The sequence below is a fragment of the Mytilus galloprovincialis genome, chromosome 5, assembly GCF_965363235.1.
Source record: "Mytilus galloprovincialis chromosome 5, xbMytGall1.hap1.1, whole genome shotgun sequence".
Taxonomy (NCBI): Eukaryota; Metazoa; Mollusca; class Bivalvia; order Mytilida; family Mytilidae; genus Mytilus; species Mytilus galloprovincialis.
Genome location: NC_134842.1, coordinates 76,655,974 through 76,677,525, shown reverse-complemented (window position 1 = coordinate 76,677,525; position 21,552 = coordinate 76,655,974). Strand labels below are relative to the sequence as shown.

The 21,552-nt window shown below is 33.4% G+C and overlaps 1 protein-coding gene across 1 annotated transcript in view; it reads right to left on the bottom strand.

Annotated features, from left to right (window-relative positions):
• Positions 1-337: 337 nt before the first annotated feature.
• LOC143074150 (uncharacterized) overlaps positions 338-21,552 on the bottom strand; it is a 45,089-nt gene continuing 23,874 nt past the window's right edge. The window contains exons 6-9 of the mRNA XM_076249698.1: positions 10,029-10,064; positions 6,685-6,729; positions 1,435-2,964; positions 338-501 (exon numbers count right to left, since the gene is read on the bottom strand). Coding sequence (XP_076105813.1) covers positions 338-501; positions 1,435-2,964; positions 6,685-6,729; positions 10,029-10,064 — 1,775 coding nt within the window. The remainder of the gene's footprint in view (positions 502-1,434; positions 2,965-6,684; positions 6,730-10,028; positions 10,065-21,552) is intronic.

Sequence of the window (21,552 nt, the reverse complement as noted above, 5' to 3'; positions counted from 1 at the left end):
AAATAATTTTTTTATTTTTTTTATTGAAAACAGTATTTTCACAAAAATCTTTCCAATTATTCAGAAAAACAAGATATGTATATATGCATAAAAAGAGATTTATTAATATAGACATCAACCTAACAATACAATTAAGAAAAACAAAAACGAAACAAAACAGCTAACGGTTAATGGAAGTACAATGTATTGACTAGTGCCAATACTTCAAACTATAAACTATTTTATATGCTATATGAGGGATTTTAATAAATGAAATTAAATGTATGAAAATGTCCAAATTCTAACAATAAAAACAAAACATCCTTTGCCACTTTCACTGGAATTGATCATTTTGACATCAAAGTTGATTTAATCCTTTTCCCTTTAACAATGATTCTATTTCTATATGTCCTTTCTCCTGTGCTACATTGAGAGCATTTTTACCTTTAAAGTCACACTTATTGACATCAGCTGAATGTTGTAACAGTTCTATAACAACATTAACATGTCCATTATAACTTGCTATAGACAGAGGTGATACATCATTATGTTTACACTTATTGACATCAGCTGAATGTTGTAACAGTTCTTTAACAACATCAACATGTCCTTTCTGACTTGCCCAATAAAGTGAGGAACATCCATCATCAGCACAAAGATCAATATCAACATCATCACGCTGAAGAAGTACACGTACAACCTCTATCCTGTTGTTGTAACAAGCAATCTGTAATGGTGGGGTGCCATCATTCATACATTTATTGACATCAGCTGAATGTTGTAACAGTTCTTTAACAACATCAACATGTCCATTCTGACTTGCTATATACAGAGGTGATGCACCATTATGTTTACACTTATTGACATCAGCTGAATGTTGTAACAGTTCTTTAACAACATCAACATGTCTTTCCTGACTTGCTATATAAAGTGAGGAACATCCATTATCATCACATAGATCAATATCGACATCATCACGCTGAAGAAGTACACGTACAACCTCTATCCTGTTGGTGTAACAAGCAATCTGTAATGGTGAGGTGCCATCATTCTTACATTTATTAACATCAGCTGCATGTTGTAAAAGTTCTTTAACAACATTAACATGTCCATTCTGACTTGCTATATACAGAGGTGATGCACCATTATGTTTACACTTATTGACATCAGCTGAATGTTGTAACAGTTCTTTAACAACATCAACATGTCTTTCCTGACTTGCTATATAAAGTGAGGAACATCCATTATCATCACATAGATCAATATCGACATCATCACGCTGAAGAAGTACACGTACAACCTCTATCCTGTTGGTGTAACAAGCAATCTGTAATGGTGGAATGCCATCATTTCTACATTTATTGACATCAGCTGAATGTTGTAACAGTTCTTTAACAACATCAACATGTCCATTCTGACTTGCTATTAACAGAGGTGATTCATCGTTATTGTTACACTTATTGACATCAGCTGAATGCTGTAACAGTTCTTTAACAACATCAACATGTCCGTTCTGACTTGCTATTAACAGAGGTGATGCATCATTATTGGTACACTTATTGACATCAGCTGAATGTAGTAACAGTTCTTTAACAACATGAATATGTCCTTCCTGACTTGCCCATAATAAAGGAAACCAACCATTCTCTATACAATAATTAACATCACTATTCCTACTTATCAACCATTTGACAAGTTCAATAGTACCCATATAACAACTTCCACTTAGTGCTATATCTTTATTGTAAATAGTTTTAGTACAAACAAGTTCTTGTTGCTTTGATAGATCAAGTTGGTTTAAATGTGTTATAAAGTTTTCAGTAAATAAAGTAGATTTCATGTTTCTGTTGACACATACATTGTTTACATTACCATTCTCCCAGTCTTTCACCAATCTTTCTATATATCTATTTATATATTTATCAGGTATTCTTATTACAAACTCTGTTTCTGTGCCCATGTTATCTGTTATCTGCCAAAGAAATCTTTCTCTAATAAAACCAGTATTAGCATGATCAATAAAAATCTGTATCATCTTCTCCCCAAAGTATTTGGCAAGGAAATCAAACAACTTATCATGGATTATTTTGTATTTATTATCCACCTTGACCACATAGGTACCTTCAAGTGTTTCCAGGGATTTCCTTAAACTTTTGATGGATGTTCCTTTATTCAGTTCACATTCTTTTAGTAAATCTTCTATGATTGCTCCTATCTTTTTTTCTTTTGTGGAAAAGTTTTCTTCTGTTAATGAGTTGTTAAACATCACACAAAGGACTAAGCTACAATACTTCATCTTACCACTATCACTTTCTCCATACATTTGTACAACTTGATCTTTAAAAACATCAAAAGGATTGCTGAAAAAAGAGCTAATGCTTACATTTTTCTTCAGGTTCTGTTTATGATATAAGCTACATAAAAGGGGGAAAAAGTCATATTTTTCTGACCATTCCTTTACTTCATCAGTATTTTCCTTAAAGTACACTTCAGCTAAAGCAAAGTTTTCAGCAGCACTAAGTTTGAATTCTTTTGAACTTAAATCGATGTTACACATTTTGAAAATAGAAAGATTGCTAAATAGTTCATCTTTGTAAACCTCCAATCTACATGTAGATATGATTTTACAACATTTGTCTTCAAGAAGAGATATTATGTGATCAAGTCTTTGTTTCCAGTCAGTGTAAATTTGTTGATTAAGAGTATATCGACCGCAGACGTCATCAAATACAAACAAAGTTTTACTCCCATGTTTAAACCATTTTCCAATATCTTTAGGTTTACTACATGGAATTACAGTATAGCCAAATGTCTTCATTATGAGGGCAATGTGTTTAGAAAGAAAACTTTTTCCAGTGCCAGAATTTCCCACCAGGGTAACTGAACTTTGAGTCAAAACTTTTTGCATTACATATTTCTCTGCTTCAGTACTAACAAACTGTTGATCATCCTTTTTCCACTTTTCCAAGCGTTTTTCGAACTGCTCTGCAAAAAAAATGAAATCAATAAATTAACTATATATTTGAAGCTCAAATTTCAAGGTGTAATAACACAAAAATATAGTATGTGACATCCAGTTTCATCATGTTCATGTATCTTGTGTGTTTTGAAGCACCATATATTGTTTTATTCAGTGTTCTAATAAAATATTTTTAAAACTTAAGATGAAAAGACCAAATACCAAATCATGACATCATATTCTACCTTTGTATCTTATAATTGTCTTTTTTAAATTATTTGATAATTGATCAGTAGTTTAACTCCTCTTTCAGCACTTTTGGATATTTTGTGGTGGTCAGGTTTTATTAGTGGAGTGCTCAGAAAGAAATATTTGACCTTCGACAGGAAAACTGACAATCCTAGTCAATTTAGACATGTTAGATTAGAGTCCAGCACATCTGCCACGTGTAAGGTTCAAACTTATACAACCTCAGTGTTAAAAGGCGAGTAATACAGAACAAATGAACTACTTAGACCACTTATCTACCGAGGCCCTTTTTTTAATTCCAAGAACTTTGAATGTTTACATATTTTGGTAGTATTCTTGAAATTTGAGGCAAACAAATGAATTGTTACACCATAAATTAATGCAGAATTTGAAGTCATACTTAAGAAGCAAATTAATCAAAGTGCTGGATAGCACCTCTGGAAAGTTTGCAACCGTAGATTGTAATATTTCAAATAGGTTGTAAATGTATAAATGTGTAGATTGCGTGGTTAACTTTTTTTCCGACTTAAAAAAACCAAACTTAATACAAGAAATAATTTTAACAGGATGCTGTTACGAAGTCTCCCGAACAAAGCTCCCATAATTTAGTCATAATTAGTCATTCCCACGGTCGCCTGACATTGGGCAAAGTCCAGTACAACTTGGTTTGGTCTAGTAAAGTTATATGCATAAGTGAAGCCTAGGGATGACTCCTGTATATGTCATTCACATCTTCTTGAAATCATGAACAGGAATATTTATTGATTAGGGCTGAGGATCTCGACCGTTAACAAGTTCTCAAACAGGAAAGGGGTGCTGTTAGAGTGACCCTAGGGGACTCACCTTTTATTTCATCTGATTTGTTTTTTTGTTCCGTACAAGATAATATATGGTTTTGGGTTGGGGATCTCGATTGTTTACAAGTTTACAAAAAGAAAGGGGGTGAGGTGACCCCTGTGGACTTCCTCTATATTTCATTTGATTTGTTTTATTGTCCCATACAAGAATATCTATGGTTTATGGGTGGGGATCTTGACCGTTTACAAGTTCTCAAACAGGAGAGGGTGGGGGTGACACCCAGGAACTCCCCGCTATATTTCATTTTATTTTTGTTTTGTCCCATACAAGAATATATATGGTTTATGGGTGGGGATCTTGACCGTTTACAAGTTCTAAAACAGGAAAGGGGTTGGAGTGACCCCAGGGAACTCGCCTTCTATTTCATTTTATTTGTTTTATTGTCTCGTACAAAAATATATATGGTTTCACGGTGGGGATCTTGACCGTTTACAAGTTCTCAAACAGGAGGGGGTGGGAGTGACACCCAGGGACTCCCCCCTATATCTCATTTGATTTGTTTGTTTGTCCCATACAAGAATATATATGGTTTATGGGTGGGGATCTCGACTGTTTACAAGTTCTCAAACAGGAAGGGGCTGGGAGTGGCCCCAGGGGACTCGCCTTCTATTTTATTTTATTTGTTTTATTGTCTCGTACAAGAATATATATGGTTTCAGGTTTGAGATCTTGACCGTTTACAAGTTCTCAAACAGGAGGGTGTGGGGGTGACACCCAGGGACCCCCTATATTTCATTTGATTTGTTTTTCTGTCCTATACAAGAATATATATGGTTTAGGGGTGGGGCTCTTGACTGTTTACAAGTTCTCAAACAAGAAGGGGGTTGGAGTGACCCCAGGGGACACGCCTTTCATTTCATTTGATTTGTTTATTGTCCCATACAAAAATATATATGATTTTGGGGTGGGGATCTTGACCATTTACAAGTTATCAAACAGGAGGGGGTGGGGGTGACACCGAGAGACTCTCCTTATACTTCATTTGAATTGTTTTATTGTCCCATTCAAGAATTAATATGGTTTAGGGGTGGGGATCTTGACGGTTTACAAGTTCTCAAACAGGTAGGGGATGGGAGTGACCCCAGGGGACTCGCCTTTTATTTTATTTGATTTGTTTATTGTCCCATACTAGAATATATATGATTTTGGGGTGGGGATCTTGACCGTTTACAAGTTCTCAAACAGGAAAGGGATGGGAGCGACCACAGGGGACATGTCTATACTTTATTTGATTTGTTTTGTTGCCCCATACAAGAATATATATGGTTTCGGGTTGGGGATCTTGATCGTTTGCATTAGTTCTCAAACAGAATGGGGTGGGTGGGGTGATCCCAGGGACTCAACCTATATTTTATTTGATTTGTTTTATAGTCCTGTGATCATTATTGAAAACGTGTGTGTCTATCACTTACTGTTTTCAAGTTATAGTCATTTGAAAATTAAAAAAAATAAATCCAATAGGGTTCTATCGTAAATCTCTCCCTTCTGTTGGCCCCTCAAAATACCCCTAAATAGACCCCTAGAAGAAAAATAATAAAAACTGAGCAAAAACAATAAATCTCTGATCTTTGTTTGGGAGACTTAATAGCAAGTAGTATAGTCATGATAGTTACCAATTTTGTTATAGTCCGATTTTTTGATGCCTATTAACATGATTAAGTAAAAGGCCGAGTTTATTATAGTCCGAGTTTGTTGTGGGCCGAGAGAGATACCAGGATACTTTCGATACATCTCAGTCTTTTACGTCTTTAATAAACATTTGTTAAAATCGTAGTAAGCGTCGAAAAATGTTCATTCAAGAAATATTTTAAACACAGTATTAATTTTCTCTTCAACCGGAGAACGGGAGGAAACCCCAGAAACCGGGATTATAGTACTCCTGTTTGGAGGCACACATATATCGATCTTACGTATGTCTGCAGAATACCAATAAAAGAATAACGTAGTAACTGCTGTCTTGTGTGCACGTGTGTATTGATTTTACTTTCCGTGCAGCGCAGATCTGAGAAGTAGTGTTTGTAATAGCCATTTTCAAAATGAAGTTGAATTATTTGAATTATCGATGAACATTCAATACGTTTTAATTCAAGCTGTAAGCTAATCATAATAGAAGTAACTCAAAATTTCAAAAGCATCTTCCTAGAATTAGTTTTCAAATACCAGTACTACATTATCTAGGAGTAGAACACACATCTTAAAGTAAGATAGTCTGTCACTTCCCGTTTCAGGAAGATGCCTAAGGAAAGTTTATTGCTATAGCTTGACTTTCCAAAAAACTGAAAATGGCAGCCAACAGTTAATTTTGACACTCAGAACTAATTTAGAATAGCATAATGTACTTGTTTATCAACTGAATGGTAGCTTGAAAGATGTTCCTCAAAATTCTTGATTTATAATATAGAACTGTCTACATATAATGTACAACAATTGAACAAGTTTGTATCTATCTTTGAGCAATACTTTTGGAATAATTGCATTTAAAAAAGTAGACAGGCAGACAAAGTGAAAAGTATATAGCGATTTTATCCTTGATACGAGCCCTTATCAATCAAAACATATGTATTTTCCAGTTATATGTACTGAAGATGCCTGATTGTAGGATTAAGTGACGTTCAAATGTTTTACATCAATAAACTTACCAAGTATATGTTTAGGAATAACTTCATCGTTATCCATCAGAATAACTAAAAATATAAAAACAACAAACTATAAAAACATGGTACTCTCAGATTTGAACTTGTTGTAAGTTGTGTTTTGTATTGATCTGGAGAGTTAATAGAAATACGAAGATTAGCCCTCGTAACTGATTTTTATTGTTTGTTCTTTTGCTGTACTGTTACATCACACTGTCCACAGTTAGGGGAGGGTTTGACACCGGTACACATGTTTAACTTTGCCACATTATGTATGTTCATGCCCCAAGTCAGAAGCCTGTTATTCAGGGATTGTCATTTTTGGCACTGTATCATATTTCATACATATATCAGGCTGTTAGTTGTCTTGTTAGAATTGTTTCATATTTGTCATTCCAGTGCCGTTAATAGCTTTCTTTGAGGTATGGATTTTGCTCATTGTTGAAGGCTGTATGGTGACCTATATTTTTACGTCCTTTAGTCTTTGGTGGATAGTTTTCTCATTGGCAATCTTACCACATATTCTTTTTTCCCATTAACAATTATGAATAGGTTTTTCCTTACACCAAAAATACATGGCCTAAAACTAGAATGAGTGCACTGACATGTCTCACCTGTTAAAACGATCATTACTGAATAATTTGTTGACAGTACCAAGTAATGTCTATGATAACTACAAATGTTAAGAAATGTTATCATGGTTATGGTAATACATAGTCCCCTATCGGTTAAAAGTTCATTTACTGAAACAAAATGCTAACTTCATCTATACGATGTCATGGTGTAAACTATATAACAAATATGAAGTCAATATCTTCAGGCATGACCAATGAGAAAATAAATGTTCACACAGAGATACGTCTCGTCTATGTAATTTTGATAATGCAAATGTTGAAATTAACATAGCAGTACGTTATCATTGAAGTTATGCAAATATTCAAAGTCAATGAACCATGACTGAAGGTACATGGCTAAACAATCTTCATAGAAATGAAATGTGCCAATACTAATACAACTGCATACAAAATACCATCGACTTATCATAATTCCTTCCCTTTAAACAAACCTAAACACATACATTAACTTGTAAACTATAAAAAATTTCCAAGTCAATGAACCATGATGAGATGGTGGGGCTTTTTAATCTCCATGGAAATAAGACTCGCAATAATGCAAATGCAAATAAATTTGCATACCAAATATCATTGACTCAACAGTATTAAGCGGTTCATCTTAAACTGATCTTATCACAAACTAATACATGTAAACTAAGCAAAAGTTTCAAAATCAATAGACCATGTAGGAGTGGCGGGCAAATAATCCCATTGGAAATGACATGTGCGAATGCCTATTTAACCAGGCCTCGACAATAACGCTTGTCCAATTGTCCGGTACCAGAGGGAAAAAAGGTCGGACAAGTAAAAGCTGTATCAAGCTTGTCCGTCGGGACAAGTCCAATCATTCTGCAGAAAATAAATTTAATCCAACTTTGATGAACAAAGTAATTATTAACAAAAATCAAGAAAACAAATATTAATTTGACATGTTTCTGTATTCTGTTTATTCAAATGCAAAACCTACTTCTCAGTCAACATGTTTACTTGCATGCAATCGATAATTTTTAACTGGTTCTTTGTCAGGAATTTTTTTAAATGTAAAAGGTATAAATACTATTCTCAGAAACCAGTCTTATTGATCCGAATCAATGATGCGCTTTGTAGATTAGGTAACTTTACAGGACAGTTCGTCACCTCCACAGGTTTAGCTCCAAGTTTAATAGACAGTTTGGCACCATATTTACCATAAAATTCTCAAAATCATATTTGATCATAAGTAGAAAAAAACAATACTTGCAATATGGTGACCTAAAGTTGTAAATTTCTGTGTCATTTGGTCTGTTGCAGAGAGTTGTCTCATTGGCAATCAGACCTTATCTTCTTCTGTTTGTTGATTGCATTTGAATAAACTTTGTTCAACTTTAAAAAAAAAAAAAAACAGGATACAAATCCAATGAGTGTGCAGGCCTATCAGATGGTGCCTCATGTACAGTGAGAGTCTGATGAGACTATCATTGATGAAAACTAGAACCTAAGTTTCAAAAGAAATACATCAAATTTTGTTCTATTGTTTAAAATTCGTTTTGTCCCTTTAATCAACTTAAGATGTAAAAAGGTTATTTTTAATAAAAATGTTTTGGACAAGTAACAATTTTATTCGGACAAGTAAGTTTTGGTTTGTACTTGTCCTACTGGACAAGTTGAAAAAAAAGTTATTGTAGAGGCCTTTCAACTGTATACCAATTAACATTGGCCTACCACTAATTGTTTCCTTTCAACTAACCTAATGACAAACTAATACATGTAAACTATTCAGTGGTTGTCGTTTGTCAGTTACACATTTGTTTTTTGTTCATTTTGTTTTACTTAAATTAGGCTGTTAGTTTTCTCGTTTGAATTGTCATTTCGGGGCCTTCTTTAGCTGACTATAAGGTATGGGCTTTGCTCATTGTTGAAGGAAATGTGGTGACCTATAGTTGTTAATCTCTGTGTCATTTGGTCTCTTGTGAAGAGTTGTCTCATGGGTAATCACACCACATCTTCTTTTTATAAGTAAAAGTTTCAAAGTCAATAGACCATGACTGAGGGGGTGAGGCCAAATGATCTCCATGGCAATGAGATATGCCAATGCTTATACAACTGCATACCAAATATCATTGACCTTCCACTTGCGGTTCCCCTTAAACTGACCTAATCACAAACTAATACATGTAAACTTAACACAAGTTTCAAAGTCAATAGACCATAACTGAGGGGGCAGGGCCAAATTATTTCCCGGACCATGAGATGTGCCAATGATAATACAATTGCATACCAAATATAATTGACCTTACACTAGTGGTTCACCATAAACTAGACCTAATTACAAACTTATACTTGTAAACTTAAGTAAAAGTTTTAAATTCAATAGACCATGACTGAGGGGACAGGGCCAACTAATTTCCATGACAATGAGAAGTGCCAATGATAATGCAATGGCATACCAAATATCATTGACCTAACACTTGTGGTTCACCATAAACTAGACCTAATCACCAACTAATACATTGTGGATGCCACCGCCGTGTGGAAAACTGATTTGACGGACGGATGGACAGACAGACGGATGGACAGACAGACGGATGGAGTGCAAACCTAAAGTCCCCTTCGACTTCGTCAGTAGTGGACTAAAAACACCTGTAGATAATCACACTAAGAGTAAAACTGCTATAAGACAATTAACATCAATTTGAAAAAATATACATCTTTTAGGCTTGCCTGAAGTTCAGTGAACTATATTATATATATGGTTACCTTTTTTCTCATGTCTGTCTTTGAGTTTCTTCATTCCTGAAACAAGAAAAACTGCCTAGATGTTTCATAGTCTTAATATTTCTATAACTGAAACCCAACATTGTTCAACATAATTTTGTCATAAAGGTAAAAGAAAACAATATTCATATCGCCAGTCACTTTTTTATCAATAATTTTACAAAATTGAAGATTTAACAAATTGAACACAACTGACGAAATGGTTCAAAGAATTAATAAATTACTATTAGCAGTTAAGGTACTAGTAGATGGGGTGTCTAAATATTGGCCAATAGATTTTTCTTAATCTTCTGTAAGACTTCTTTTTCAATGAACTTTCAAAATTTAGTATAAAAACTGGAAGTTTGGGACCATATTTTTTTGTTAAAATGTACATTGAAATTTACGAAACCACAGTTATTTTATAAGTGTAATATTAGGGCAACTTAATTCTTTTTATTGAGGAAACAACAAACAATAGAATTTTTTTAAATTCAATGAGGTGATTGCTTTTCAAAATACCTTCGAAATATCAAATAAAATAAGGGGGTCACAGGCCTTATTTTCTTGGAAATAAAACAAAGTGAATCTGTGAGCTACTGGTCACTTATGATACCCCTGCCCGCTAAAAGTATAAGGTAAACAGGAAGTTGTTGAGTGATCAATCTGAAAACACATCACACAGTATAGCTGACTCATATAAACCTTGAAACCGAATTTCAGAAATCCTTGTAATGTACTTTCTTAGAAAGACTGACGGATGGACGGATGGAAGGACGGACGGACAGAGGTAAAACTGTATACCCCACTTTTTTAAAGCAGGGGTTTAAAAACATAACTTGTCCTTTCAAATTCAATATAATTATTTGTCCTTGATTTCAAACGGACTTTCCAGAAAATTTTAAATACAAGAGTGCACACGATGAAATGTCTCGCCTTCTTTACTAACCATTGATTTTATGTTGATAGTCTTAAATATAAAGCTCAACTACAACTATCATATAAACTTAATAAGATCCAAGAAAATGAGGTCAAGGTCAGATAAACCAAACTGGAAATACATGTACACCTTGCAATCATTCCATTTACCAAATATGCTTTAAATATAGTTGACTTATCGCACATAGTATCTTAAGAAAGAAACGTAACAAGGAAAACATTTATCAATGAACCATGAAAATGAGGTCAAGGTCAGATGTACCCTGCCAGACAGACATGTACACCTTACAATCATTACATGCTTTACATATAGTTTACCTATTGCATACAGTATCCAAGAAACAAACTTAACCGAGAAAACTTAAGCAGGCCTCGACAATAACGCTTGTCCGATTGTCCGGTACCAGAGGGAAAAAAGGTCGGACAAGTAAAAGCTGTATCAAGCTTGTCCGTCGGGACAAATGCAATCATTCTGCAGAAAATAAATTTAATCCAACTTTGATGAACAAAGTAATTATTAACAAAAAACAAGAAAACAAATATTAATTTGACATGTTTCTGTATTCTGTTTATTCAAATGCAAAACCTTCTTCTCAGTCAACATGTTTACTTGCATGCAATCGATAATTTTTAACTGGTTCTTTGTCAGGAATTTTTTTAAAGGTAAAAGGTATAAATACTATTCTCAGAAACCAGTCTTACTGATCCGAATCAATGATGCGCTTTGTAGATTAGGTAACTTTACAGGACAGTTCGTCACCTCCACAGGTTTAGCTCCAAGTTTAATAGACAGTTTGGCACCGTATTTACCATAAATTTCTCAAAATCATATTTGATCATAAGTAGAAAGAAAAACAAGATTGCAATATGGTGACCTAAAGTTGTAAATTTCTGTGTCATTTGGTCTGTTGCAGAGAGTTGTCTCATTGGCAATTAGACCTTATCTTCTTCTTTTTGTTGATTGCATTTGAATAAACTTTGTTCAACTTAAAAAAAAAAAAGGATACAAATCCAATGAGTGTGCAGGCCTATCAGATGGTGCCTCATGTACAGAGTCTGATGAGACTATCATTGATGAAAACTAGAACCTAAGTTTCAAAAGAAATACATCAAATTTTGTTCTATTGTTTAAAATTCGTTTTGTTCCTTTAATCAACTTAAGATGTAAAAAGGTTATTTTTAATAAAAATGTTTTGGACAAGTAACAATTTTATTCGGACAAGTAAGTTTTGGTTTGTACTTGTCCTACTGCATGGACAAGTTGAAAAAAAAGTTATTGTAGAGGCCTGTAAAGATTGACCAATGAAACAGGAAAATGATGTTATGGTCAGATGATAATTTCCAGACAGACATATACACCTTTTAATCATTCCATACACATTGCTTTAAGTACAAGAAAAACAGACCAAAAAACAAAAACTTAACATTGAGCAATGAAACATAAAAATGAGGTTGAGGTCAAATAAAACATGCCAAACTGACATGTACATCGTAAAATATGTTCATTCACCAAATAAACATGATATAGTTGACCTATTGTATACATGGTATACAGTGTTAGAAAAACAGACCAAAACACAAAAACTTAACTTTAACCACTGAACCATGAAAATGAGGTCAAGGTCAGATGACACCTGCCAGTTGGACATGTGCACCTTACAATCATTTCATACACCACATATAGTAGACCTATTGCATACAGTTTAAGAAAAACAGACAAAACACAAGAACCTAACTATAACCACTGGACCATGAAAATAAAGTCAAGGACAGATGACACCTGCAAGTTGGACATGTACACCTTACAATCATTCCATACACCAAATATAGTAGACCTATTGCTTATAGTATCTGAGAAATGGACTTGACCACGAAAACTTAACCTTGTTCACTGATCCATTCAATGAGGTCAAGGTCAAGTGAAAACTGTCTGACAAGCATGATGAAGACCTTGCAAGGAACGCACATACATGTACCAAATATAGTTATACTTTTACTCATATTAAGAGAGAGATTAAGAATACTAAAATTCTTAACTTTTTTTCCAGTAGTCACTGAACCATGACAATGAGGTCAAGGACAATGGACATATGACAGACAGAAACTTCGTAACATAAGGCGTCTATAAACAAAGCAGAAGGATCCAGGTCTTCACTTTCTGAAATATTAAGCTTTTAAGAAGTTAGCTCATTCCTCTTGCACAGGTCGAGAACTCTAGATTTTCTGACGTCAGAATATATTTGCATAGTAATTTCCAAAACACAAGGCCAATATGGCCTTGAAAAACTGACCAATCGACTCAATGAACTACCAGAGCTCCAGATAAGAATTCACAAATTGGGGTTTTTACCCACCATTTTCTTATATAATTGGGTGATGAAGTTTTTTAATTGCATTATCAATTCCAATTCACCCCTCATGTTAATATCAAATTGGGTTTTACACCACCAAGCTCCTTAATGTATTGGGTTTTTTCATCAACATAATATTGAATATTTAGGCAATATCAACCCCAGATTTTTTTCCATCTTAAATATGTTTCTTTCTTTGTTTAGCTGTTTAATTTGGTTTAGGGTTAGTGTTAGGGTTATTTGCTAGCTGTTTTATTTGGTTTATTCACTGAGAAGCAGTTGTAGGTTTAATTTGTGTTCCGTTTCAAACCTTCTGCCAGTTTTGTATTTTCTCATATAAACTGTAAAAAAAAACCGGATATGTGTATTCACAGGCACTCGTCTTATACCTTTATATAATAAATTCTGAGACCAGTACCTGTGTGTGTGTTTATTAATTAACCGTAAAATGAAAAAAAAACAATAGTATTTAAACTCTAATTATACTTGAATGTTTTTGTTTTATTCCAATTTTCATAAATCTGGGTTTAGTTGTCTTTATGATGCTTTATCATGTCATAATTGATTTGGCCTTTCACTTTTTCCAACTGATTTCGTTTTTGAGGAAACCCTATTTTTATTAGCAATGTTCTCTTTAAGTTACGCACACACGCCCGTGTGTTCGATGGACGCTTCCTAAAAACACTGGCTGAGTCTTGTTATCATCACAACTTTCCCTCAGCCTTTCAAAAGAAGCAGGAAACATGCTTCTATTCAATATATTATTTTTACCGGACATTCACTATCGTTTTAATTCAATGTATGATATGATAAATCCTGAGCAATGCGGAAAAAATATGACTACATGACACACGCTAATTGGATAAACGCTGAGAAGATCGAAATGATTTCAAAAATACGTGTACCTATTGAGCAACCAGAAACTCTAACAGGGACCCATTTCAGCTACTTGATGCAGGGATCTATTTTTAGAACGAAAGGAAATTTCCTATTATAAATATTATAAAAATAGTAAACTGTAAACAGATAAGAGTAAATAACGCAAATGGTAGCCAACAAAAGGGTTGAGAACCCATGGTTTTGGCATATAATTGGGTTTTCCTTTGAATTAATTGGGTTATTGAACCCTGCAATGGGCAATTGAATTGGGTTTTTTATTATTTGTATTGCGTGGTCACGCAAATACGCAGCTTATCTGGAGCTCTGAACTACAATGCATTGTGGACTACTACGAGTAACCTACTACTTAAAACACGTGGAATTAGTGGGAAAACAGTCAATTAATATATTGTCTGGGACTCTCATTACCAAAGTTTTTATTCTGCAAATATATTTAATGTAAAATATATATCGTAATCTTCAATTTGCATGCTCAGATTAAAAAAATATTGTTTATTGGCTTCACGATTCGACTTTCTTTTTCGCCTTGCAAAAGTAGTTGAACCGGTTTTCTGCATTGTTATAAATTGAACCTGCATTAATTTCTTTTTTTACTTTGCTGAACATTATTGCTGTTTACAGTTTATCTCTATCTATAATAATATTCAAGGTAATAACCAAAAACAACAAAATTTCCTTAAAGTTACCAATTTAGGGGCAGCAATCCAACAACAGGTTCTCAGATTCCTCTGAAAATTGCAAAGCAGATAGATCTTGACCTGATAAACGTTAAATTTGCTCTATATTCTTTGGTTTCAGAGATATCAGCCAAAATCTACATTTTACCCCTATGTTCTATTTTTAGCCATGGCAGCCATCTTGGTTGGTTGGCTGGGTTACTGGACACATTTTTCAAACCCTTAATGATGATTGTGGCCAAGTTTGGTTTAATTTGGCCCAGTAGTTTCAGAGGAGAAGATTTTTGTAAAAGTTAACGAAGACCGACAACGACGAGGACAGACAACGGCCAGGTGAGCTTAAAATGAATAATTTCATCAAATAGATTTCAAAACAAATTGTTTCCTTAGTAGAAAATAAGTATTAATTATAAATAGTTTTAAAACAAAGACCCCTCGCCGTGAAGGGCAACGAGCAAGCTCGTCGCAACGAACGGCTACGCCGTACGCCAGTGTTGCCTGCTACTTTTATGATTTAGCCTCCTACTTTAAATTTTATTGACAACCCTGTATTATAAATAGTTTTGATCACAAATTGTTTTCTTAGTAGAAAATCATTATTATAAATAGTTTCGATCACAAATTATTTTCTTAGTAGAAATTTATTATTTTATGCTTTTGATTACCAATCAAAGTATTTTAATAAACGTACTCAAAGAAATAATTATCCAATTTTCAATTCTGCTTACCAAGATCTTGAGCAGTATTCCAAACCAACTATAAACATGAAAAAAAAGGCTTTGCTCATGTTTCGTTAAGTTTCTCAACTAAAAATTCATAAGCCCATAACCATGATAATTACTGTTAAAATGAAAGTAAATGTAAAAAATATCTATAAATTGATTCCAAAATAAGACAGACTCTAAACTTTTTTTTATTAGAGAAAACGACAATTGTGATTATGATTTTTTCCTTTTTTGTTTGTTTCTATTTTCATATGCAGGATATCATCAAGTTTTCAACTGAGACATACCATGAATACCGCATCTCCTTATTTAAAAAAAAAAAAAAATCAATTTCAAAAATATAAAATAACACGTATTTACACAATTTATGTCCTGCAACTTCTGTCCTACAATTTCCATACTTGCATGCTTACCGTAATTATTTGCGGGGGATTTTCCCAAATGTAAGTTCCTAAACGGAAATTTTGAAATTTTGAAAGAGCATGATTAAACTTTCAAAATTATTTTGTCCACAATGTACTAATAAATAGATTGCTGACATAGCATAGACATTCTCTTGTTACATGTATGATGTGGCCAATTAAATATGTAGAATGGAACTGCTTTGTGTTCCTAACCTCAAAAGGGGGGATAGGACCTTTATCGGGACTCCGGAATCAGGTGTTTTTAAGCTCAGGATTTCGGGATTGACCCTTTCGGGATCTGGGAATCTTTTTTTTCGGATTTCAGGATTTGCTTTATTTAAATTCGGGACCTCAGGATTTCTTTTTTTTAAGTCCGGGATTTAAGGATCAAGACCCCTCCTATCCCCTCCTCAAACCGTTCTGAAACAGCAACCCCCCTTTTTTTAATAAACCCTTATCATTTATACGATACAAATTTGCAGAGTTATTTATATTTTATTTCACATTGGGAATTCAATCGTTTTCAAAACATTTGAATTCCTGTGGTGTAGTGACCATTCAACCTCCTGTGAACAAGGTTCAAATATAAACTCATCAGAGCTTGTTGTGATTTACTTGATAATCAAATAATTCATACCTAATATACATCCCATACTGTGAAATTAAAATTTTACCATTTTAGCAATATGTTTTATATGTATAAACCCAGCACAAAGGAAGTTCCATTCCATGTTTGATGTATCCCGCCTTTTCCACCAAGGGATGAATAGACGCAGGGGAGTGAAACGTAGCCTATGCTTAAAATCGGTTTCACTAATTAGCGACAAGAAGAAGTTTAGCGACAAGAAGCGTCAAGAAGCGACAAGAAGCGACAAGAAACTATTTAGCGACAAGCAAACATTTTTTTTTCATTACAATTACTTATTCCAGAGACATATATATATATGTCTTTGCTTATTCCAAATAAATATGCAAAAGAAAACAATTTTATTAATAGAAAAAAAAATGAAGCATAGATCTAATTCAGTTGCTACATTTATTAACATGCTATTTTATTATGTATAACAGCAAGTATTACGTTAACCCTGTCGTATTGTGATATTACTTTTACTTGTGTTTTAGAACAATAATATATTTATCCTTTAACACATGGCAAGAGTTAAATCTCTTTGTTCTTACATGTGTTATAATCTGGATAATGCACAGCAAAGGTGTGCATTAACTACCTCAGATATACTGCACAGTTCAAATCTATTTTTATCTTAAGAGGCGGTTCCTGGATTTTAAAAGGGGCGTTATTCTATCAAATTAAAAAAAAAATATCACCGAGTGTAGCGAGACTAAAGACAAAATTGACGATTTTAAGCTAAAACACGATACTTTGTCCAATCCAAGGGTTAAAGACCTGTTCGCCCCACCCCCGAATCCGCTATCTGCCTTGAAATTACGACAAAGTTGAACTTCGTACAAACGTCGTAGTTTCAAAATAGGAAAACGAAAGGTTTCTCATTCCTTTTTTTTTTTTTATCTAAGCTGGGACATAAACTATTTTATTATATTTTGTGTACAACGTAAATCTAAATCAGTGTTTTAAAGTTAGAAAGATAGTTAAAACAATTTTTGGTAATTTCTGCCAAAAAAGAAATGTATCTTAGAATATCCGAATAAAAGAAATCTGATTTGGATTAGTTTAAGACTAAATGAAATTATAACGACTTTTTGGATAGCTATTCCTATAAAAGGACTATTTTTGGATCGAATTTAATGAGGATCATATTTAAGTTAGTTTTAAAACGGGGATTAGCTGGTTAAATTAGCTGGAGATCAATCAGACTTTATTTAGATGGACGTGTCTTAAAAAGTAATATAGTAGATAAAAAGGAAATTGGTTGGGGGGGGGGGGGGGGTAAATGTTTTAAAAGAGAAATGTATTTTCTGTTTATTTAACATTTAAAATTTAGGTAATATAACATCTTCCTCGGTTCTTTTTTTCTCTAAGCATATCATTGAGGGAAAGAAATTCAAAAGCAATTAATCTAATTTAAACTCAATAACCCTTGCAGTTATTTTTCTTTTCATACACCAATTTGAAAGTACACAATTTGTCAAAGTCTTAATCGTCACCAATTAAATAAAAATTGGGAATAAATTTAACGGAAACGATAAAAATAAATACACCATTAAATCGCAATTTTAGAATGAGTCTAAATATAAAAAAAAATATAAATTTTAAACTTACCAAAGTCGTATTTCCCTTACAAGAAACTTTCCTAGGATCAGTGGATTGCGGAATAACGTCCACATTTCTAAAACGTTCACGTAAATTGATTGCGTCATGTGTTAAAACAGTTATTGGCCAATCAAATCGGTATATGTAATTTAATCTGCACAGCACGAGATGACCCAATAACCCGAACTCCTACGTCGTTCGGGTTATTGGGTCATCTCGTGCTGTGCAGATTAAATGGCATATACCGACTTGCTTGGTCAATAACTATAAGATAATTTGTTTTTAAAACTATCTTTGTACAATATATAATATGTTACACCCCTTTCAGAATCCAGGAAACGCAGATTTGAACTGTGCAGTATATCTGAGGTAGTTAATGCACACCTTAGCTAAGCATTATTCAGATTATAGCACAGTAAGAACAAAGAGATTTTACCCATGTCATGTGTTAAACTCATTTAAATTTCACACTTAACACACATTAGTTGATGGAGAAATGTTTCCACTAGTCTTTGCAATTTTACTAGGGAAGTCAGGGGACACTTATACAACATTATCTGCACTATTGAAGACTGCTAACACTGGCCGAACCTCAGATTAATCTGAACCCAACAACTTTCTTTATTGACAACGTAGTTGCTGTCTAGAATTATGCCAGATCAGCCTTTCAATAAACACAGAGTGCACCTGGACTGATACTTATGCTTTCCCACAAAAAAGACTTTAAGAACAGATCTGAGAGTACTTGTAGTTACTGACAGCTAGTTCAAAGTCAATAAAAACTAATTAAAAAAAAGAGGCATCTAAGATTACAATTATATTACTTTATATCATACTCTGTGTTTGTTAATGCTTTAAATGTACACATGTTTTTTTCATATTTTATAAGTGTCATTGGTTAGTCTTGTAACCTGTAATTAACTGCTACACCCTTCTATACACAGTAGTCAATCACTATCAAAACACTTCCCGATTATCACACATTTAAACTTCACAATGTCCGACCAACATCTTCCCGATTGTCCCACAAAATTTCATTATTTTTTTTATCTGTAATTTCAAAAAGTGGGACCATCGGGAAGACACCCTCTGACGCGTATACAAAGTTGAAGGTGTTAATTGGATGTCATTGTAGCAATAAAACAAGGGACACGCGCCTCGTTAATCTCATTTGATGTTCTTCATTGTGTATTACCGTAGGGTGAAGCCACAGCTAACGTTGGTCCTATCAGGAAAAATGAATTGTACAGCTAGATAGGAAATAATATTTCATGTTTTTGTTTCAATAAATCCTTCAAACGAAAGGTGAACAATCTTTGTTTTTTATTTTCATTTTATAGCGTGTACATTTCCTTTGCTCTTACAAATGTTTAATTTCTTCATCTATCAATATAATAATAAAAACTACACAATCCCTTCCTCACAAATGTTTAATTTCTTCATTTATCAATATAATAATAAAAACTACACAATCCCTTCCTCGCAAATGTTTAATTTCTTCATCTATCAATATAATAATAAAAATTATCAATTTACTTCTGCCCGTATATTAAAAAAGACTAAATGCATATTTTTTTATATTTAATAAAAAAAAATTAATGTTTTCTCGTCGCTAAATAGCTTCTTGTCGCTTCTTGTCGCTAAAATTATCCTTCTTGACGCCTCTTGTCGCTTCTTGATGCTTCTTGTCGCTAATTAGTGAGCCCCCTTAAAATGATAGCTTAAAATAGTCTCTGCAGGTGAAAACCGTAATAAATATTTCAAGTGCAGAAAAGGCATTGTTAAGGATGTTCGCTAGCCTACTCTGTTTCAAAATAGCAAACTTTTTTAAAGACTGTTATAAATTGATAGTATATAAATAAAGAAACTATAAAAGCAGAAAAATATGCTTGTTTTCGAGATATTTAAAAAGCCATTGAAAATTTGGCGGGAAATAATTCTCTTTAGATTTTGCATACATTTAACATTAGCACCTTTTTTTCTTTCAAAAAAGATGAAAAAATAACAAGGATTTTACAAGATTTTCAAAGGTCACATTTAAAACTATATGTTATCAAATTCTGGAAAGAAAAGTAGGGGTTAAGGATGCTCGCACCTTTTGTTGTAGAATTTTTCCCAGACATTCGAAATCCTCTGGTTTTATCCATGTAGTCCCATTAAACATTTTTGCCCATTAACCCCTACATTGATTGCTTCGTCGTTTTCCTCTTATTCTTCACAACAGACTGAGCATTTTATTCATGTTTTTTTTTTTTTTTTTTTTGCAATACATTTTTTTAATAATGCACGCCGTTCCCCGGTGAAATTGGTTTTGAAAGTAGAAATCGAAATTATAGAAACGCAATGTGTGAAAATACGGGGAATTGTACCACAATTAATGCAATTCCGCTAAGAAGCCCATTCCGTTTTAAATGGTCACCGAAAAACGTCGCTAGCAAAATAGAAAAAGGACATTTATTTGGAAAAGAATACCGATAGAATTTTGCGGGGTTGGGAGGCAGACATATACAAAAAAGAAGGTTAGTTGAACTTGGCTATTTGGCCGAACAACTTTTCTTATGTTTCAAGTGAAAACTGTATTTAAAATTTATTGGACTGTACAGAAAAAGTCCGATATGGTTTCGGAAGCTTGTTTAAAATAAATCATTCAGATCCCGCTACATTTTTTTTTTTTTGAATTCCATTCTGAAATAAATTATTTTCTCGAAATTTACAATCAAACGATTCATTAAAAACCTGTTGGCATACAATAAACGAATGATCGTTGCTTCGATGGAGGTAAATCTAGAAAAGCGCTTGGAACGCAAACAAGTTACAAAAAAGATAGTTTCATTAACCTATCTATTCAAATGCCAAACATATTAAAAGAATAGAGTTCCAATCGCCCACTTTTTTCCCGCGTTGTACATATTGTATCTATCAATGGCCATTATGACTTAAACACATTTGCTTGTTCTTTGATTACTTTTTTAAAAACATCGTCAATAGAGAAATATTGTAGGCTTGAGAGCAAATGCAATGCAATTTCCGATATAATCAATATTTCATAGGGGCATTAATATTTTAAAAACATTTGATCGGCGCACTAACTATAGAAATTATCCAGGAGAATGCTGATATAAACCTTTAATATAAATGATATAAATTATTTAAAGATCTGGCGAAAATTGTACACGCGAGAGCGCTTACAAATGCAATTATCCATATAACTAATATTTCCAAGGAACATAACTCTTTTTAAAAAATAAAAAGGGGGTACCCTTCTCCCATCTCCCCCCCTCTCTTCTCCCACATACCGTCC